This window comes from Artibeus jamaicensis, unplaced genomic scaffold (genome assembly GCF_021234435.1).
Source record: "Artibeus jamaicensis isolate MK-2021 breed Jamaican fruit bat unplaced genomic scaffold, CSHL_Jam_final scaffold_537, whole genome shotgun sequence".
Lineage (NCBI taxonomy): Eukaryota > Metazoa > Chordata > Mammalia > Chiroptera > Phyllostomidae > Artibeus > Artibeus jamaicensis.
In genome coordinates, this window is record NW_026522047.1 from 595,578 (window position 1) to 614,258 (window position 18,681).

The window sequence follows — 18,681 nt, forward strand, 5'->3', positions numbered from 1 at the left end:
CCCCACTGGAGGGTGCGTGGGGAGGGCTGCCAACCAGCTCCGGGTCAGGATGGGCCTCTGTCCCCTCCCTGCCCTCGGCCTGGCGTTCCCGGTGCTGGTGGAGCCCAGGCCCACCGGGCCCATAGGACCAGAACCCCTCTCCCCCGCCGCTGTCCCTTCCCCACCCCAGGGCAGGCGCAGTCACACACTCACGTGTGCACACCCACGCACAACCCTCGTGTGCACGTGTGCACACACTCACACTCAGCCCACAAACAGCAGTGTGCCACAACAGTGCCGCTGTGTCTCGGGGCCCTGGGCTCCAGGTGCACTGGGCTGGGCCGGCCGTTTGTCCCGGGGAGGAGCACTGGCCCCGGGGGGTCTCTAGGGTGGGGGGCCTGTGGCGAGCTGGGCGCGCGCCCTTTGCCCCTGTGGCCCCGCATGGGCGCCGGGCAGAAAGCTGCTGAGGGTGACTTGGAGCTTTCGTCCCACCGCTCCCGGCGCCCTCCCCCCGTGAGGCAGCCAGGGCAGCAGGGCTTCAGGGTCCAGGGCTCAGCCTGCCCTGCGTGTGCCCCTGCTGCGCCCCAGGGGCCCCCAGGCCTGCTCTGCCTCTGCCCACGAGGGCAGGCCTGGCTGGAGCCCCCCCTCCCCCGCACTTCCTGATGCCCCACAGGTTCTCCCGGCCCCCAACCCCCAGTCCGCACCTCGTCCTCTCATCCTCTCACTGTGGCCTTCCTCCTGGCTCCCACTCCCCCCACCCCCGCATGGCTGACTCCCGGTGGAGGAGAGGGTGTCACCTGTCAGGATGACAGAAACCAGGGCCACTGTGCTGGGGAGGCAGAAGGAACACAGTGGCTCTGAGGTGCCCGAGGCTGCGACTGGGACGTGCACCCCGGAGAGAGCGCAGTGTGCCCGCAGCGGCCAGCCGGCCACCTGGGGCGGGGGCGCTGGGCTCTGCGAGTCTGCTGCCGTGGCCTGGTGACCCCCACCACAGCCCCCGGGTTGGTGTCAGGACCCGGTACAGGTGGGGACACCGGGGCACATCGGGGTTGGCCAAGCAGGGCCTTCTGCCCCAAGCAGCATCGGGTCCCCCACCCATGCCTGGCCAAGCCTGCCTGCTGCCCCTCCCCCCTGCTATGGGGCCACCATGAGCCCTGACCCTGGCTTGTCCTCAGAGGGTGTGGGCAGTGACCGGCACCAGCCCCAGGAGCCGGAGGCCTGCTGTCCCTGCTGGGCATGCAGAGGAAGGGGACGGCCAGCAGCCACAGGCACCCCCTCACGGAGTCGCCTGGTCCTGAGGCCCCTGGCACTTGGCCTTGGGGGTCCCAGAGGCTGCTCCCCTGAAGAAGTGGCCCAGGCCCTGGGGGCTTGGCAGGGCCCCCTCCCCCGCCTTCTGGTAGCAGGTACATTCCCGTCGCAACAGGGAGGTGCCCCAGCCTGGTGGGAGCAGGGGACAGGCCTCCTGGGCAGGGACGCCTCAACCAGAAGAGGTCTTACCGGGGAGCGGGCGGGCACCATTCCCTGTGGGCACGAGCTCACGAGGCGGGGCAGCTGCCCTGCTGACTGCTGGCCACAGCTCCCGGGGCCCCAGCACCGCCTCTCTTACCGGAGACAAAACCGCCTCCTCTGGGTGGGGACTGGGGGCCGCCTGAGGGGAGCCTGGCCTGGGCTGGGGCCTCTTGTTGTGGGGGCTGTGGAGAAGGCGGTCCGGTGCCAAGCTGGAGCGGGTGGTTTATGGGGTCCAGATGTCACACCGGGCCCAATAAGGGGCCCCCCCTGGTGGGGGGTGCCCACGGATCTGCCGTTCCCATTCACAGAGACCGTCAGGCCAACCCTTTGGCCAGGCCCGTCTGCCTCCTGCCTTACACGCTACGGAACACGGAACCGTCGAGGCCCCAAACACGTCCACTCAGTCTCGTCCCAGCACGGCCACCGCCGTCTTGCATGGGGCAGTCTCTCCAGGGCACCCGGCTGACTGGGCGCCTTCCCAGCAGCCTCTGCGCCTGCGGTGGGTGCTCTGGAGACCTGGGAGGTCACTTCTTTTCTCTTCGGGCGTCTGTTACTTCCCAGTTTTTCTCAAGAGCCCGGGTTACTTTTCCAGCCGGGAAACACTACATCTTTGTAGTTTCTTTTCTTAAAACGGAGGCTCCTTCGTCACAAGGAGGAAGCCACACATGACCCCAGGCCCTTGACTCCAGGAGGACAGTGCGGCTGGTGAAACCGGCCATGGTGCAGAGGGTTCTGGGGACGACCCAGTCCCCCTTCCGCTGTGGCCGCCTGGCCCCGGGGCGCACTCCGACAGGGGCGAATCCCTCTGCGGCCCCCACACCTCCTCCGGCACCAGCCCCAGCACACACGGCTCCACCCGCCCAGCCCCCGCCACGGCGCTGCCAATGGGGGTCTGAGTCTCCACGCTCCTGCAATTACCCTCCTGCGTGCGTGCGTGCGCGCAGTCCGCGCGCCAGGCCTCGGGCAGCCGGGCAGCGTGGTTGTGGACGGATAACAATCACCGTGGCCGTGGCTCCCGTGCCCTGAAGGCCGGATTGAATTAGGGGGACTCTGGACAGCGGAGGGGGCGCTTGGTGAGCGGGCAAACGCCTCGCCGTGCGTGTCCCGCGGCGACGATGAGGGTAACGGATGTGGCGGCGGACTGCGTGCAGGGCGGCTGCGTGGGAGTCCGGCCCCCACCCCTTCCTTTCCCCGGATTTGCGCGCTTTGCTGCACGATGGGAGATAACGCATCCTAATGAGAAAATCAATGACGGCCGCTGCCTCTCGTGGAGAGGAAATGAATAGACGAGCAGCCCGGCCATCTGCAGGGAGGGCAGTCTGCCCGCCCCCCGGGGTGGGGGCACGCACGCAGACCAGGCCAGGGGCAGTGCGGCTCTGGAGGGTGGCGGCCCAGCCCACCCTCTGTGCCAGGCGAGCCCGCCCGAACCAGGGGACAGCCCATCGTGCCTGCCCTGCTTCCACCTGGGCCCCCACTGTGTCCCCTGAGAGGGGGACCAGAGGGCTCTGTCGCCTGGTCCCTGGGAAGCCGGCCTGGGCTGTGCAACTGAGGACCTGGCCTGGGCACCCACCCCAAGGCTGGGATGGGAAGGGGGCAGGGCCAGCCAGGGTCTCCCACCCCTGATGCAGGACTCGGCCTGGGGCTAGAGTCCTGAGTGGCTCTCACCTGCATTGTGGGGACCCTCCATGGGTCTCCCCAAGCAAGTCTGAGACCCTCAGGTGGTAAGGCCCTGAAGCTTTCAAAGGGGCCTTCTAGGAAGTACGAGTCAGGGAACGAAGGAGCCACAGCCTCCGCTTTGGGCGGCTCCGCGGGGGCAGTCCCTGGTGTGGAAGCCAGAGCCCACCCAGCATCCCCAGGAAACCTGGGCGCAGCTCTCGTGCTGGCCCAGGTGGGGCCACAGCCGCGGCTGGAGGCAGCTGGCTCAGCCAGGCCCGGTTTATTGAAAATGAGCTGGAGACCAAGGCGGGCCAGCTGGGTGTCAGCGAGCTCCTCCTGAGCCCTAGAGTCACCAAACACAAGTAATCACAGATGAGCCCTGTCTAAATGTCACGGCAAGCTGGTCGGCGGGGCGCGGCCTGGAAATGTCAGCTGGGGCAGAGCCTCCCTCGAGGCCCGGGATTTGCACTCGGCACCTGGAATGATGTGCTGGCCACCTGGGCAGAGGCTCCCAGGGCTGCAACTTCGTTGGGGGGGGGTGTCGCACAGGATTCTGGGGAAGGTCGCCAGCTGCAGGGGGTGTCTAGCAGGGGGAGCTGAGCAAGGGACAAACACCTGAGTCCAGACCAGGAGCTGGGGTGCGGCGGGGTGACGGGGAGCCCCAGAAGACCCCCGCAGGGGCAGGGGTGCGGTTTAGGGAACCACAAGGCTGCCCCTCTCTCTGCATGATGGGTGCGTGTCCAGGTCCTCTCTGAGCCTCAGTTTCCCTGCTGGTTCACAGCGGCCCTGCCCCGCACGGGGGTGTGGTCCCCCAGAACACCCCCCTCTGTGCCTTGCTTTCTCCTCCTTGTAGGTCTCACTCCGCTCCCAGGGCTCCAGTGACTGGGTCTCGGCTCACAGAGCCGGGGGTGTCTCAAGGGACAGGTGGTGGGAACAGAGAAGCGTCGAGGGACAAGCCCTATCTGTCACCGGCCTCCCGCAGGGTCAGCGCGCTTTCTGGGGCCTTTTGTTCTGGCCAGAAGGGAGGCAGCACTGTGTGCCGTCCTGAAAATGTCCGTGTGGAGGCCGAGGGGGGACCTGGGAGCAGCCCCCTGCCTCCCTGACCCAGGAGCCCCGTGAGGCAGGGGCGGTGCAGCCCTCCCCGGGGAGAAAAGGCTTGAGATGGGCGGCGGGAATCCCAGCCAGGGCGGGCCGGGGGCCGGGAGCGCCGGGGGGGCTGGGACATGGTGGGGAAGCGGAGCCAGGGCTGAGGATCGCCCCCTGTGCCCTTGGCGAGGTCTGGCCCCGCTGGGCAGAGTGGGGCTGCCCGCCGATGCTGTCCGCCGGTGCTGTGGCTGTTACCCCCACCCACGCAACCCAGAGCTGTGCAGTCCCACGGTGCAGGCCAGGCCAGGGCGGGGAGCTGGGCCGCCCTGTGGGACAGGGAGCGTGTCCTGGGAGGGGAGAGGGGGCAGGCAGCCCAGAGCTGTGGGACCGCAGGCCGGTGCCAGTGCCCAGGTCCTGGGCAGGGGGCGGAGGGGCCGGGTCTTGCAATTAGGCCTGACGGCTGTCAGAGCACAGCTGCGGCCGCCTGTGCGAGTGACTAATGGGACCTGAATGTCGCCCTTGCCGCTTGTCTCCCGGCTGATGTGTCAGACCTGGAACCGGCCCGGAGAGGGTGCAGGGTCAGGGCAGTGGCCGGGCTGAGTCACTGTCCTGGGGGTAATGCGGGGGTCTGGAGAGGGACCCCAGGAACCAAGAGCACCCAGCAGGAGCCCGTGGCCTTGCCATGACATGGCGTGGGGGTCTGGGGAAGCGGGGCCCAGCGGTCACCCTGTGCGTCACCTCCCAGGGTCCTTTGGGCCTGCTGAGCCCCTGCCGCCACCACAGGCACATGCAAGCACCAGTGAGATGCACACGTGTGCAGAAGCACACACATACACATAGGCTCAGACGCATCATCACACACGTGTGTACACACATGCTTGTGCCCACCCCCCACACACCGGCACACCTTCACAGGCACCACGCGCATACCACCACACGGTCACATGTACACACATGTCTGCACATATATGTGCATATGCAACACACGTGCCAGCATATCTCCGCACACACCACCACATACTAGCGCACACGTTCAGTGATATACATGCCCGCACATGCACACACATTCACACACACGTGCTCACACACACACATTCACACACACATAAACGTCCACACGGAAGGGAGGCCTGCCTGGAGGAAGAGGGGCGGCCACCTGCCGGAGGACCTGGCAGCGTCTGGCAGGGGAGGGGAGCCAGGACGCCCCGGTGAGGGTGGGGGCCCTCGGAGGGGCCGGGGTGGGGGCCTGCCCCAGGCTCGCTGGGCGCGGGTCTGGCTTCCAACCACCCAGTTACCCCGAGGCGCACCCATCGACCGGCGGGCGGCCCAGGCGCCGACAGCCCCCGCCTGCCTTCTCGGCCTGCAGCCCGGCTCTGCCAGGGGCTCCACAGCTAATTGCACTGACATTTCAGCTCTGACAGGCTCTTGTGCCTTCTCCCACTGTGCAGGAAGGCAGGCCGCTCCCCCACCGTCCCCCACACGTGGGGGCCTCAGGCTGGGCGGGGCCTCTGTTTCTGCTGCCCCTCCATCTCTGCCCTCCCCTCCCCCCGGGAACTGGTCTCTGCCGGGGCCTCGGTAGCCACAGGAGGGGGCGGGGCCACCTCACAGTCCCCCGCAGCCCCGGGAACCACGGGGCCCAGGGACAGCCCAAGGTAGCCTGACGTCAAGCGTGCCCTCTGTCCTCAGAGTGGTGTGCGTCCCTGTCCTGGCAGGCCCTTCTCCCCACGAGGGGGACGCTGGTCCCAGGTCCGGGCTCAGGGTCCCGGGCCCAGGGGTGGGTGAGGAGAGGCATCCGGGGGACCTAGTCAGATGAGCTCTGTGTGCACCATCCTCCCAGGACACTAATGACATGCAGGTGACAGGGACCCTCCCCTGCTCACACCCTGCAAGCAGCCTCTGACGAGGATGCTGGAGCCGCAGCACCAGGCCCCCTGGCCCTGCGCCTCTACTCCCCTCGGCTGCTGCCTCTGGGCCCTGCCCTGGGAGGGGGCGAGGGGCGAGGGGCCGGGGGCGGGGGTCTGCAGCAGCAGGGAGCAGTTCCCAGGCCCGGGAAGGGGGCCCGAGGCCACGCAGCCAGGCCGAGAGCTGCGGATCCTGTCTGTGCCCCCGCCGGACCGGGTGCCCGCGCCGGCAGTGCGCCCGCTGTCATTACAGGCTATTAAGTTCCTGGAAGCCCTGGGGAGAGGCTGTGCAGAGAGCGCTGGGGCCTCGGTGCCCCCTCCTTGCCGCTGTAGCGATTCAGTGTGACTGAGGGGAGGGGGCGTGCAGGCGGGAGCCGGGGGGTGGGAGCCCTCCTCCTGTCCCCTCCATGCCAGCCCCCTCCCAGGTCACCCCAAAGCCTAACCCCTGACCTCGACCCCCGCCCCTGTCTCCCCTTCCTGCAAAGAGCCCCTCCCAGCCCTGCTCTGCTTTTTGGGGTCTGTTTACCCAGGGGTGCTGGCAGCGGATGCTGGTGGGCTGCCCCAGCCCCTGGGCCCCTGGAAGGGCAGTGTCCTGGGAGTTGGGGCCAGTGGCCGGGTGGCCCAGAGAGACCGCTTGCCTCAGCCTTCCTAGCTGCAGAATGGGTCTACAGGAGCCTCGCCTGTGAAGGCCCACGCCAGAGCTCGCCCTCCCGGGGAGCCTAGGGTGGAGGCTGGTGAGTGGGCTGGGGCAGAGGAGGGGCTGGAGGACCGTCCTGGAGCGTGGCGAAGGCTCTGCAGGACACCCAGGGACCCTTGGGTGTACGGACACCCCTCCAGCCACCTGGCTGCTCAGAGTGTGGAGTCCGGAGGGGCCACGCTTACCTCACCAGCCCCGGCCCTGGCTGGGGTTGCCTGGCCCCAGGGGAGAATGGAGAATGCTTAACTCTCCCGCAGCCCCACGCCGGCTCTGGTAGAAAAGGAATTAAGAAACAATATTTGTGCCAGCAGAAGACATTTGCCAAAAGGTTAAATCCACCCCAGCAGAGGCCCTCCCTCCTCCTGCGTATTTAACGGATCAGCCAGCCCCCCGCTCTGTGCCCACTTTGAGCCTAGGGGCGGGGCTGGCCCCACGTGTTTCTGGGTCCCCACAGCCCTCCCCGGGGGCACCTGTCCAGAGCTCCTGCAGGCCTAGAGGCAGGGCCAGAGGACCCGCTGCCGGGGTGCAGGGCCCAACCTGTGGGCCCGCCCGCAGGAGGAGTTCAGCCCCACCCCTCAGCTGTGGAGTTCGGGCGGATCCCGCCGGCACCGCTCTGCACACTCATCCTCCAGGCCCCGGCCAGGGGGTGAAGCCGGGAGCAGAGCAGAGGTGGGGGAGGTTAACCTCAGGGCCTAGGAAGAGTAGGCCTGGTGGGGTGGGTTGGTCTAGCTGGGTTTTGTGGGATGTGTAGGAGCTTGCTGGGAGAACAAAGGGATGAGGGATGGTGTCCTGGAGCCCCAAACGCTCGTGGAAGAGGAGGTGGGCATGGCCAGGGCGAGAAGATGGGCAGGAGCCGGTGAGGGGAGGGGCTTTCCTTGGCACTGAGTGAGCTCTCAGGCTGCTGCCCCAGGGCCCCAGGGAGCCACGGAGGGGTATGGAGCGAGAGAGGGGTGTGGCTGGAGCACTTTGGGGCACGGTCCAGGAGGAGGGGAGCTGTGGTAAAGAGCAGGGGGCTCCTGGGGTTCTGAGAGGCGCCGGGGGCAGGGGGCTGAGGCAACAGGGTGCCCGGCCAGGGGTGGCCCTGCGGGTCCCGCTGCGTCCACTGTGTCTCCCATGCTACCAGGTGCAAAAGGCCCACGTCCATGGCCACCCACGAGGCCCAGTCCCACTCTGGAAGGCCATGGCGGGTGGGCGGGTCTCCCGGTGTGGTCCTCCCCTCTCCCCACCATCCCTGCCTGACCCCGTGACGCCCAGGGTCCCTCCCTCAAAGGTCCTTTGTTGAGAGAGGAGCCCCCTCCCTGAAGGGCTTGGGGCCGCCCGAGTCCTGCCGTCAGCACCTCCACTCGCCTTTGCCCAAAGCCACCCTGTCCCTGCTCCCTGGGCCGGGGGAGCGATGCAGTGTCTGGAACTCAGGGGGACTCGTGCTCAGGTGCCCGGAGCCCCCGCATCCCAGAGCCCCCTGAAGCAAGGGCTAGGGACCCAGGGGGGCTTCAGTGAGGAGGAGGGTGGGGACCCAGGGACCTGGCCCCTCAGGGGTGGGTGGGCGCGTTCCTTTGGGAGCAGTCGGAGGGCCTCGTGGTGAGGGGGGCGGGGAGCGGGGGGTAGAGGTGGGCGAGAGGGGGCGGGAGGGGATGCTGTGTGGTGGGGCTGCCACCGGGGGGCCAGGGTCACACAGACCCACTATTGTCCCTGTCCCCAAGCCTCCTCCAGGCTGGAGGGATGAGCTCTTCTGGAACATTCTGGGTCCTGCTAGATGCCTGGGGACCAGGCACGGGGGCTGGGGTGGGGGCAGACAACACTTCTGCTGGCGAAGGGAAGGATCACCAGAACTGCAGGGGGTCTCTCTCCATTGAGGTGGGAGCCTGGGTCACTCCTCTGGCTTCCAGGTTCCCCGCAGCGGGGTCCTGGCGTGGCACCTCCCTGCGTCCCCTCCAGCCACCCCACCTGGTGGGGCTAGGGGAGCTCCAACTGTCCCCAGCCCCAGAGCACGCCCACCCCAGGGAGCAGAGATGACTCACAGCAGGGCCAGGCCGCCCCTGCCCCGGGGGCTGGTGACCGTGGAAGCAATTAGATTTAATGGGACAGTCTCGGGCGCCCGAGCCCACCCCGCCTCCCTCAGGCGGCAGCAGGCAGGAGCGGCATGTGAGGGAGGTGGGAGGTGGGAGCTGGGGGACCCGGGGGGGCTCTGACGTCAGCTCAGCCTATAAGAGGCCGCCTGGCTGAGGGCTGCGGACAGAGCCCAGGGCCCCAGACCTCGCCGGCATCATGCCCACTTCTGGCGCCGCCACGCCGCAGGCCAAGGGCTTCCGCAGGGCCGTCTCCGAGCTGGACGCCAAGCAGGCCGAGGCCATCATGGTAAGAGGGCAGGCTGGTGGCTGCTGGCCGGGACCTGCCAGAAGCCCGGGGTGCCCCCAGGCTCAGGGTCCACGAGGGTGACTTGGACACAGGCTGGGTGTGGGGTCCTGGCCGGGGCCCCTCCTCCGTCCAGGCTGCTGGTGGGCTGCGTGACTCTGGGCAAGTGGCCTGTCTGGGCCCGGCACGTGCGTGAGGGTGGCCCAGGCAGCAGCACAGCTCACGGTGGGGGTGCCAGCCCCTGGGGTCTCCCAGCCTGAGCCGAAGGGAGGCCTGGGCCCTGGGTGACCCTGCCTGCCAGGCACCCGTGTCCCCCAGCCCCTTGCCCTGCAGCCCTGGGCCTTCCGACCCCCGGGACATCCCCAGCCCCTTGCGCCCAGGAGCCCAGAGTCCCGGGGTGTGCACCAGGCAGATGCCCTCCGCCAGCCCCGCCATGAGACTGGATGGGGGGAGGTGCTCCTGGGCCTGGAAGGGGGGGTCCTCAGTTCATTCTCAGGGGCCCCAGAATAACCAGCTCCCTGCACGTTTAAAATGGGTTTTTGCTTTTAGACCTTCAGTGAAAACACGGTTTGAGTTCCAGAAATCTAATTCATGGGAACATTCTTAGCTGAGTCCTGCGTGGAGGCCCGGGGTCCTGGCTTGGTCCATACCCCCGAGGCCGAGTGGGGCCTCAGAGAGGGGGCCCCTGCGCCCTCCCCCGTGTTCCACACCTGAGCCCACCAGAACCTTCTTGGAAGTTCAGCTCCAAGGGATGAGCCCCACCCCATGCAGCTCCTCCTTTGTCCAGGCCTGGGGGGCTCTGAGTACGGGGGGCCAGACACACTGACCCCAGGGGCTGACAGTCTCAGGGACAGGGTGTGGACAAGGGCCCGCGAGTCCCAGGGGAGGGGAAGTGTGGCCAGGTGTCCCTGTGGGAGGAAGGGCTGTGAGGGGCCATGAGGAGGGGTCACTGCTATGGGCAGCTCCGTGGAGGGACGTGCTCCAGGTGGGGCGGCGCCCTGCCCAGCAGCCAGACGCCACGCTCAATGTCCCCCACCCTACTGTCCATCTGGGGGCCGAGGGGCGGCAGATGCAGCTCCTGAGTCACTGCTTCCTGCCGCCTAATTCAGTTAGGGCCAGGCGACACAGCATCTCGGTGCCATGGGTGCCCCCCCGCCCCACCCCTCATGGCGCCGGGAGACCTGGACTGGGGTTCTGCCCCGCCAGCCGGTACCCCCCCCCCGGGGTACACAGCAGGCTGCACAGCTGGGCTGGCAGGTCAGAGGCTCAGGACCCGGGAGAGCTGGGCTGCCCTGTCCCCACAGTCCCCGCGCTTCATTGGGCGGAGACAGAGTCTCATCGAGGACGCGCGCAAGGAGCGAGAGAAGGCAGAGGCGGCGGCGGCGGCGGCCTCAGAGCCCGGGGAGGCTCTGGGGGCTGGTGCCTGGGTGGAGAGAGATGGGCAGGCCCAGCTGAGTCTGCTCTTCACCCTTCGGGGCGCCAAGACCACTCCGCTCTCCCGGGCCCTGAAGGTGTTCGAGGTGAGGGAGTCCGGGGCCCACTGTGGGCCCCTGGGGGGCCAGGGTGGGCAGGACTGAGGGCTCCGCCCAGGCCACTGAGGGCCACAAGAGGAGAGGGTCCTAGGAGTCCTGGGGGCCCCGACAGCCCCTGTCACACTGCCCAGGTTCTCAGGAACCCGCTGAAGCGTCCCAGCTGCTTGGGTGGGTGGGTGGTTGTGGCCCCCAGCAGGGCCGTCAGGGCTGGGCTGCCCTGCCCGCCGGCCCCCAATGGGCGCCGTGGCGGTGGTTGCACTGGCAGCCCTGGACACAGGGCAGCCAGCCGTCGGCACCGGCTCCCAAGTGACATTACAGCCAGACTCCACTTCCAAGCTCTGTGGGGGCTGCGTGGCCCGAGGGCCACGGAGCCCCAGCACCCTCGTTGCTGGGTGACCAGCGCTGGCAGAGGAGAGAGGAGTGGACCCTGCCTGCCAGCCCCCGGGCTCAGTGTCACTCAGCAGGAGTCTGAGCCTCCTGGCCTCACCACAGGGGGGTGCAGGGCCCACCCCAACCCTGGCTGTGGCCGGCGGGACCTTCTGACCAGTGGCCAGGAAGTCAGGCTGTCTGAGTATGGCCGTGGGACCAGACAGCACTGCCCAGAACAGGGGGCAGCTGGCGGACACACGTGGCAGAACCCCGCTCCCTGCCCAGGCCGGGGGGCTGGTCTCAGCCTGGAGAGCCGGGTGCCCATCCAGCAGGGCAGGGCAGGCGACCCAGGGTGCTTCCCCCCACCCCCACCCCCGTCTGCCCATCTCTCCACCTCTCCCTTCCTCTCCCTGCTTTTCTTCCTTAAGACTTTCGAAGCCCAAATCCTGCACCTGGAGACCCGGCCTGCCCTGAGGCCGAGGGCAGGGGTCCCGCACCTGGAGTACTTCACACGCTGTGAGGTGCCCAGCGCCGACCTGCCCGCCCTGCTCAGCTCCCTGCGCCGGGTGGCGGAGGACGTGCGTGGCGCCGGGGAGAGTAAAGGTGTCTGTCCTGAGAGCTGCCCTGTGACCCCAGAGCATGGGGGAGGGGACAGGGAAGGGGACCCCCTGCAGTGACCGGGTGGCATGGTCAGGGACTCCGTCCCTGCTGGTTCTGCCCTCCCGTCCCCCACCTCTGTGTCCTGGCCTGCGCACCTCAGTCTGTCACCATCTGGGGCCCCCTCCCGTGGGCTGGCCAGGGAAGGCCACTGCCAGGGTGGGCTGAGCTCTGCCCGCAGCTGGACACTCACTGGGCCCACCCGCTGTGCAGTCCTCTGGTTCCCAAGGAAAGTCTCCGAGCTGGACAAGTGCCACCACCTGGTCACCAAGTTTGACCCGGACCTGGACTTGGACCACCCGGTGAGCTGGTGCCTCTCCAAGGCCACGAGGCCCCTGCCCTGGTGGCTGGGTGGTGGGTATGGCCCCCGGGCTGACCCCAGAGGGGGTGCCGGCCCCCAGCAGCTCCTGCCCAGACATGGTCACGCCTGGGCCGAGGGGCGGGGGAGGGCCATGGGGGCGCTTCCTGAGGTGCGTCCACTCTGCCACCAGGGCTTCTCCGACCAGGTGTACCGCCAGCGCCGCAGGCAGATCGCTGAGATCGCCTTTCAGCACAAGCAGTAAGGACGACACTGCTGGGGGCCTCGGCCCCGGGGCCAGACCTGATCTGGGGTGGGGGGCGCCTTTGTCAACGTCCCTGCCACCTCCACTGTCCCTGCCGTCACCCTGTGACTCGGGGTCCCAAGATTATCGAGGTGCAGTGAGGCTAACCAGAAGCTACCTGGTGGCCAGAGGTTCAGCCCCACCTGGCCCTCCCCGCCCACCCTGACGCTGCCCCGGAGGGGCCCTGACAGACTGCTGCCCCTCCGCAGCGGTGACCCTATTCCCCGTGTGGAGTACACCGCGGAGGAGATCGCCACCTGGTGAGACCCCACGCTGCAGCTGGGGCAGGCTGGGGAGGACAAGGGGGCCTCGCTGCACCCCGCAGTCCCGTGCTCCTGGGCAGAGGCATCCGGCAGGGCAGACAGAGGCCAGCAGAGGGGCTCCTCCCGAGGCCCCAAACATCAGCCTGGGAGGCAGGGCACCGCCCTCGGGTGGGTCATCCAAGGAACTGAGGGCCCCCCAGCCCTGCCTCTGGGCCCTGGTGGCCCCCAAACTACGGGCAAGTGTCCTCCCGATGGCCGAGGGCTCCAGGGGCGGAGGTGGGGCCCATGGGTGGCTCTGCGAGGGCTGAGCACCCGGCCCCACCCGCCCGAGCAGGAGGGAGGTGTACACCACCCTGAAGGGGCTGTACGCCACCCACGCCTGCCGGGAGTACCTGGAGGCCTTCGGGTTGCTGGAGCGCTGCAGCGGGTACCGCGAGGACAACATCCCCCAGCTGGAAGACGTCTCCCGCTTCCTGAAGGGTGCGCACCCCCGAGGGCGGGTCCAGGCGGGGCAGGCCCGGGCACGGCCCGCCCCCTGGTGCCCCTCCTGAGGCCCTGACCGCCTGCCTGGCCCGTGCAGAGCGGACCGGCTTCCAGCTGCGGCCCGTGGCCGGTCTGCTGTCCGCCCGGGACTTCCTGGCCAGCCTGGCGTTCCGCGTGTTCCAGTGCACCCAGTACATCCGGCACCCCTCCTCGCCCATGCACTCCCCCGAGCCGTGAGTGCGGCCTGCCCGCGTGTGGGGTCGGGGGGCAGGGGGCCAGGCGCCCCCACCCCGGTGCACCTCCTTCTCCCTCCCCCCACAGGGACTGCTGCCACGAGCTTCTGGGACACGTGCCCATGCTGGCCGACCGGACCTTTGCTCAGTTCTCCCAGGTGTGTCCTCGGGGCCTCCGGCCAGGACCTGGGTCAGCCGAGGGGCTGTGGGCCCGGCCTAGGGCTGGGGCCACCCGGAGCTTCGCTCCCCCAACCCCGGCACCGTGCCTGAGTCTCCCTTGGCTGGCCTATGCCTGCTGGAGCCCGTGGGTGGGCTCCGCCCCCAGCGGGAAGACCACCCCATACAGACAAACAAGCAAGTACCCTTCGCCAAGTGTGAGCCAGGGCCCTGCAGCCAGGGGACGGCTGGGGTGGGTTCCTGCAACCTGGGCTGCCCCCTGCTGGTTCCCCGAGGAACAGCACAGAGCCATCCAAGGGCTCCGGCCCACCTGAGTCCAGGGCCCTCTGGGGCTGAGGACATCCCAGTGCCCTCAGCTTACGCAGGTTCCCCGGGCAATGGCGGGGGAGCCCCTCCTCCGTCAGCCTCCTCCTCCCTCCAAAGGACATCGGCCTAGCATCCTTGGGGGCCTCGGACGAGGAGATTGAGAAGCTGTCCACAGTAGGTTTCTTCCCCGGCGGTGCCTGTGGGTGGGCCCTTCCGTCTGGGCTGAGGGCTCTGCTTCTGTGCAGGGAGTCTGACCCTCACGCTGTGACCGCCGGGAGCCTGGCCTTGCTGCCTGGGTGGGCGGCGTCCTGGGGCCGGGTAGGGGGCAGGAGGGCAGGGGCAGTGGGGGGCAGCCGCCCTCCAGCCCGCGTCTCCCCGCAGCTGTACTGGTTCACAGTGGAGTTCGGGCTGTGCAAGCAGGATGGGCAGGTGAAAGCCTACGGGGCCGGGCTGCTGTCCTCCTACGGGGAGCTGCTGGTGAGCCCCCGCAGCGCCTGTCGGGCCCCTGGGGAAGGGCAGCCCCCTCAGCAGGGCCAGGAAAGCTTGTCTCAGCCCCTCCCTGCGCGCACTGCCCAGGCCCAGGGCGGTGGACCCGGGGGGGGGGGCCGCCAGCCACCCACAGTCGATCCCCAGGGGTGCTGGGGAGCCGGGCCCTGCGACCTGCGCCCTCCCGCCAGCACTCCCTGTCGGAGGAGCCCGAGACCCGGCCCTTCGACCCCGAGGCCGCGGCCCTGCAGCCGTACCAGGACCAGACCTACCAGTCCGTCTACTTTGTGTCCGAGAGCTTCAGCGACGCCAAGGACAAGCTCAGGTGGGCCAGCCCCCCGGGCTGCGACCACCCCCGGTGCCCTGAGACTGGGCCGGCCAGGTGGGCAGGCCGGGCCTGTGGGCCTGGTTCCAGAGGCAGACACCGCAGACGTCTCAGTGGTGATGCCCCGCCACGGCAGCACCCCGAAAGTTCCGGGGCGGGGAGACCTGGCAGGCTGATGGCCAGGTCAAGGCCAGGCTTCACAGTGGCAGAGTCTGCCTTTTGTGAGAAGGGTCTGTGGGGCCCCTCCCAGCTCCTGCCTCCGGAGTGGCTGAGGCCAGGGCCTGGGGTGGAGAAAAGGGGTAGGGAGTCCGGGGATGGGCGCCCGAGGGAGTGAGCAATTCCCAGGGCAGGGGGCTGGGGTGCAGTGGGGGTTGGGCAGAGCCTGACATGCCCCGCCTCTTTGTCCCGGGGAAGGGCCAAGCTGTTGCTGTGCCAGGGGAAACTGAGGCCCACAGGCTGTGCACCCCGGAGCAGGGCCAGGGGAGGGTTGGGTCCCAAACAAAAGCTTAAGGATGGAGACAGAACTGGACTGTCCAGGGCATGTGGTCAGGGAAGGCTTCCTGAAGGAGGGGGTCTGGCTGAGCTGGGCCCTGGGGAGGAGCAGGGAGGGGTGGGGTGTATTGGAAGCTACAGACCCCGCCCCAGGCTGCCTCAGCCCCTCCCTGCCCCCCGCCCCCAGAGGCTCCCCGAGTCCCCACCAGGTGACCAAAGGCCCTTGACGGCCCGTCCCCAGGAGCTACGCCTCGCGCATTCAGCGTCCCTTCTCTGTGAAGTTTGACCCGTACACGCTGGCCATCGACGTGCTGGACAGTCCCCAAGCGGTCCGGCGCTCCCTGGAGGGCGTCCAGGACGAGCTGCAGGTCCTCGGCCACGCACTGAACGCCATCGGCTGAGTCCAGCGGCAGACCCTGGAGTCCGGGGGGCTGGCCTTCGGTCTCTCGGCCCTTCCTGGCCTCCCTGGCCCCTGTGGGGGACTGGGTCACAGCTCCCCAAGTGCTTGCCAGAGGCCCTCCCTGCAGAGAGCACCTCGTGACCCCGCTGCCCTCCTTAGCTCCGACCGCCAGTGCCCTCGTCCCGTGTCCCCCGCGATGCTGTGTGCTGCCCCTTTGCAACCCTAATAAAGAAAGAGGCCCCATGCCTGCCTGTCTGGTGTCCACGCCACGCGCCCCCCAAGCCCAGGCCCGTGGGCCCTCCCAGCCTTGCTCAGAGGTCGCTCCTCCGCCCTGTCCTCCTGCGAGGCCTTACCGGGCAGCATCACCCTCGCGGGCTCTCAGGCCTGCCCCCTGCAACTGCAGAGGGCAGAGGGGGTTCGGGCTGGGAGGTCCGTCTCTGTGGTGGCGCAAAGTCAGGGCAGGGCCCACGCGAGCCCCATGGGGGGTGGGCGTTGGGGGCAGGGCCACCACGGTCCACACGGAGGAGGTCAGGTTCCCGGGGTCCAGTCTGTGAGAGCAGGTGGGGTGCAGCAGCCTCTGACCCCTGCACCGCACCCCACCCGAGCAGGGCCTAGGAGCTCCCCAAATGGGAGCTGGCTCCCAGGTGACCTCTGGGCCTCCGTCCCTCCAGCAAGGCGGTGGCGGTCTGGGTTCCAGGCTCTGGCCTGCAAGGTCCCTCGAGGGGCCCGACCTGCCCCTCCATCTAGGCCCCTGCCCCCTCTAGGAGCAGCCCGGGGCTGCCGGGCCCCTTCCTTCCCGCGGCGTGGGGACATGCCAGACCCCCGCCGGGCCTTGCCCCAGCCCCCCGCTGCCCCAGTGACGCTGCAGAGCCCTGGCTCTGACCGCTCAGGGTGTCAGGCCTGGAGAACCCCCGCTCAGCCGTCAAGTCCCTCCTGGGCAGATCCTCCTCCCCCAGCCCACCCTGGGGGTCGGTCCTTCCTCAGCTCTGCCTCGGTGCCTGACCCTTCAGCCCTGCGAGGCCCGAATTTGGGCTGGGAGCCCATAGAAACCGAGGGAGGGGCGTGGCCGGTGGCTGGCCTCACCTCCCTCCGGCCCCACCGACCCCGGGCTCTGTCCTTCACCTGCCCTGCTGCCCTCTCTGACAGGCCCCGGGCCAGCGTGGTCCCTGGAAGGCAGGGCTGGGCCCTTGCGCTGCCTGCCGCCCAGAGGGCAGGAGGCAGCAAGAGGCAGGTTTCGGGGCGGGTGGGCCTCCCTTTTCTGCCTGTTTGGAGGGGCTGAGGGGCAGCGCAGGGGCTCAGCCCAGGGGATCGCCGAGCGGGACGATGGGGTTGCGGGGCCAGGCCTGAAGGGGTCGGCACAGGGAGATGGCAGGGACTCCAGCAGGAGGTGCAGGAGCCGCGAGGGCGCCTGGGTGGGACGGGGCCGGGCCCGGTCCACGGAATCCTGGGTCCACAACGCGGAAGGGGAGCGGCTGCCCCCACACTGAGGCTGAGACACGGGGTCCTCTGCTGGTCTCAGGGCCGCTGGTCCCCAAGGTCAGCCTCCCTGCAGAGCTGGGGGCCACGCCGGGCAGGGTGGGGACCAGCGGCAAACAGAGAGCTGTCCCTCCCTGTCCCTCCCTCTCCCACACCCATAGCCTAGACCGTCCAGGGGTCCTTGAGGGTGGACCGGGGTCGGAGGGCAGGGATCCGGGCCTGGGGCAGGAAGAGCCCCTCCTCTCACCCCCTGCTCCCTGAACTAATGTGGAACCTTGCCCCAGCTCCTGGGGAGCTGTTTGCCCCCTGCCGAGTGGGGCACAGGGCCATCAGGCCCCTCATTACGATTCTAATGAGCCCCGGGGCCCCAAGAGCTGCTGACGTCCAAGGCCCAAGGAGAGGCTCCTGCAGACCCGGCATCAGGCAAATGATCCAGAAATTGCAGCCTCAGCCCCCCACCCCTGTCCCCCCTCAGCCATCTGCCACCCCCCGGGGCTCTGATGGGCCAGGCGGCCGGACTATAAAGCTGGCCTGGCCCAGCAGCCCCCAGCCCTCCCGGACCGGAGACATTCAGAGGCCGAAGCAAGCAGGTCAGTCAGGGGACTGCGAGTCAGCCTGGGTGGGGGCCGCCCTGCTGGGGTCCCGGGTGTCTGGGCTCTTCCCTTAGGGCACTTGGGGGCCAACGCCGGCCGCGTGCCCCTCACTGGCCTCAGCCCCACTTGTTCCCAGGTGGTCGACGCCCCGCCATGGCCCTGTGGACGCGCCTCTTGCCACTGCTGACCCTGCTGGCCCTCTGGGCGCCCGCCCCCTCCCAGGCCTTCGTCAACCAGCACCTGTGCGGCTCCCACCTGGTGGAGGCGCTGTACCTGGTGTGCGGGGAGCGGGGCTTTTTCTACACGCCCAAGGCCCGCCGCGAGGCCCAGGACCCGCAGGGTGAGCAGCCGCCCGGCCCCTGCCCGGTGCCTCGGGAGGGAGTTTAAAATGGCAGCGACGCTCCCTCGGTCACACCCTACAAGTGGCCAGCTTACTGGTCAGTGGGGGCAGAGGCCGGATGCCGCCCAGCGGTGGGCTCGTCCACTGCCCCATCCGCCATCGGCACCCGGCCCCTCGCACAACTGCCCCGTCCGCTCCTCCCCACCTCTGGGTGCCGGCTGTCTTGGGGAGACCTGGGGGCCGATGGGGGTGCCCCACCCTCACGCCCAAATGCCCGTGGAGCCCAGGAGCTGGGGCAGGCTCCGAGGAGGCCAGGATGGGGGGGCGGGTCCGTGGCAGGCACCAGGGGCACCTGCTCAGGTCCCCTCAGTGGAAGGCACCACCCCAGGGCCCGATAACAGGGTGACCCGACCCGGGGCGGGGCGACGGCCCTGCTCTGGGCCCTGACTGCGCCCGTCTCTCCCGCAGCCGGGGAGGTGGAGCTGGGCGGGGGCCCGGGTGCGGGCGGCCTGCAGCCCCTGGCCCTGGAGCGGGCCCTGCAGAAGCGCGGCATCGTGGACCAGTGCTGCACCAGCATCTGCTCCCTCTACCAGCTGGAGAACTACTGCAACTAGCGGCGGCTGCCCCGCACCTGCCCCGCACCTGCCCCGCACCTGCCCCGCATCCCCACGTCCCCGTGTCCCCGCGTCCCCGAGACCCAATAAACCCTCAACCAGCGCTGGTGCGATTATTGTCTCTGTCCTGTGGCCACGGCAAGGCTGGGGGGC

At 68.9% G+C, this 18,681-nt stretch overlaps 2 protein-coding genes across 4 annotated transcripts; both read left to right on the top strand.

Moving 5' to 3' along the window:
• The first annotated feature begins 9,080 nt into the window (after positions 1–9,080).
• On the top strand, positions 9,081–15,748 carry TH (tyrosine hydroxylase). Of its 3 annotated transcripts, none has more exons than XM_037156341.2 (13): positions 9,081–9,183; positions 10,485–10,700; positions 11,510–11,684; positions 11,952–12,040; positions 12,230–12,297; positions 12,550–12,600; positions 12,938–13,083; positions 13,184–13,319; positions 13,408–13,477; positions 13,920–13,976; positions 14,184–14,279; positions 14,480–14,613; positions 15,347–15,748. In XM_037156341.2, the coding sequence occupies exons 1-13, from the start codon at positions 9,094–9,096 to the stop codon at positions 15,504–15,506; spliced, it is 1,488 nt and encodes a 495-aa protein (XP_037012236.2). In that variant the 5' UTR covers positions 9,081–9,093; the 3' UTR covers positions 15,507–15,748. The 3 variants fall into 3 exon arrangements, with proteins under 3 accessions (XP_037012236.2, XP_053514502.1, XP_053514503.1); XM_053658527.1 differs by having other exon boundaries at positions 14,184–14,231; XM_053658528.1 differs by having other exon boundaries at positions 14,200–14,231; positions 15,347–15,453.
• A 1,795-nt stretch (positions 15,749–17,543) lies between these two features.
• On the top strand, positions 17,544–18,568 carry INS (insulin). Its single transcript, XM_037156349.2, has 3 exons — positions 17,544–17,571; positions 17,711–17,914; positions 18,383–18,568. Exons 2-3 carry the CDS (start codon positions 17,728–17,730, stop codon positions 18,526–18,528), a joined length of 333 nt encoding a protein of 110 aa, XP_037012244.1. The 5' UTR covers positions 17,544–17,571; positions 17,711–17,727; the 3' UTR covers positions 18,529–18,568.
• Positions 18,569–18,681: the final 113 nt, after the last annotated feature.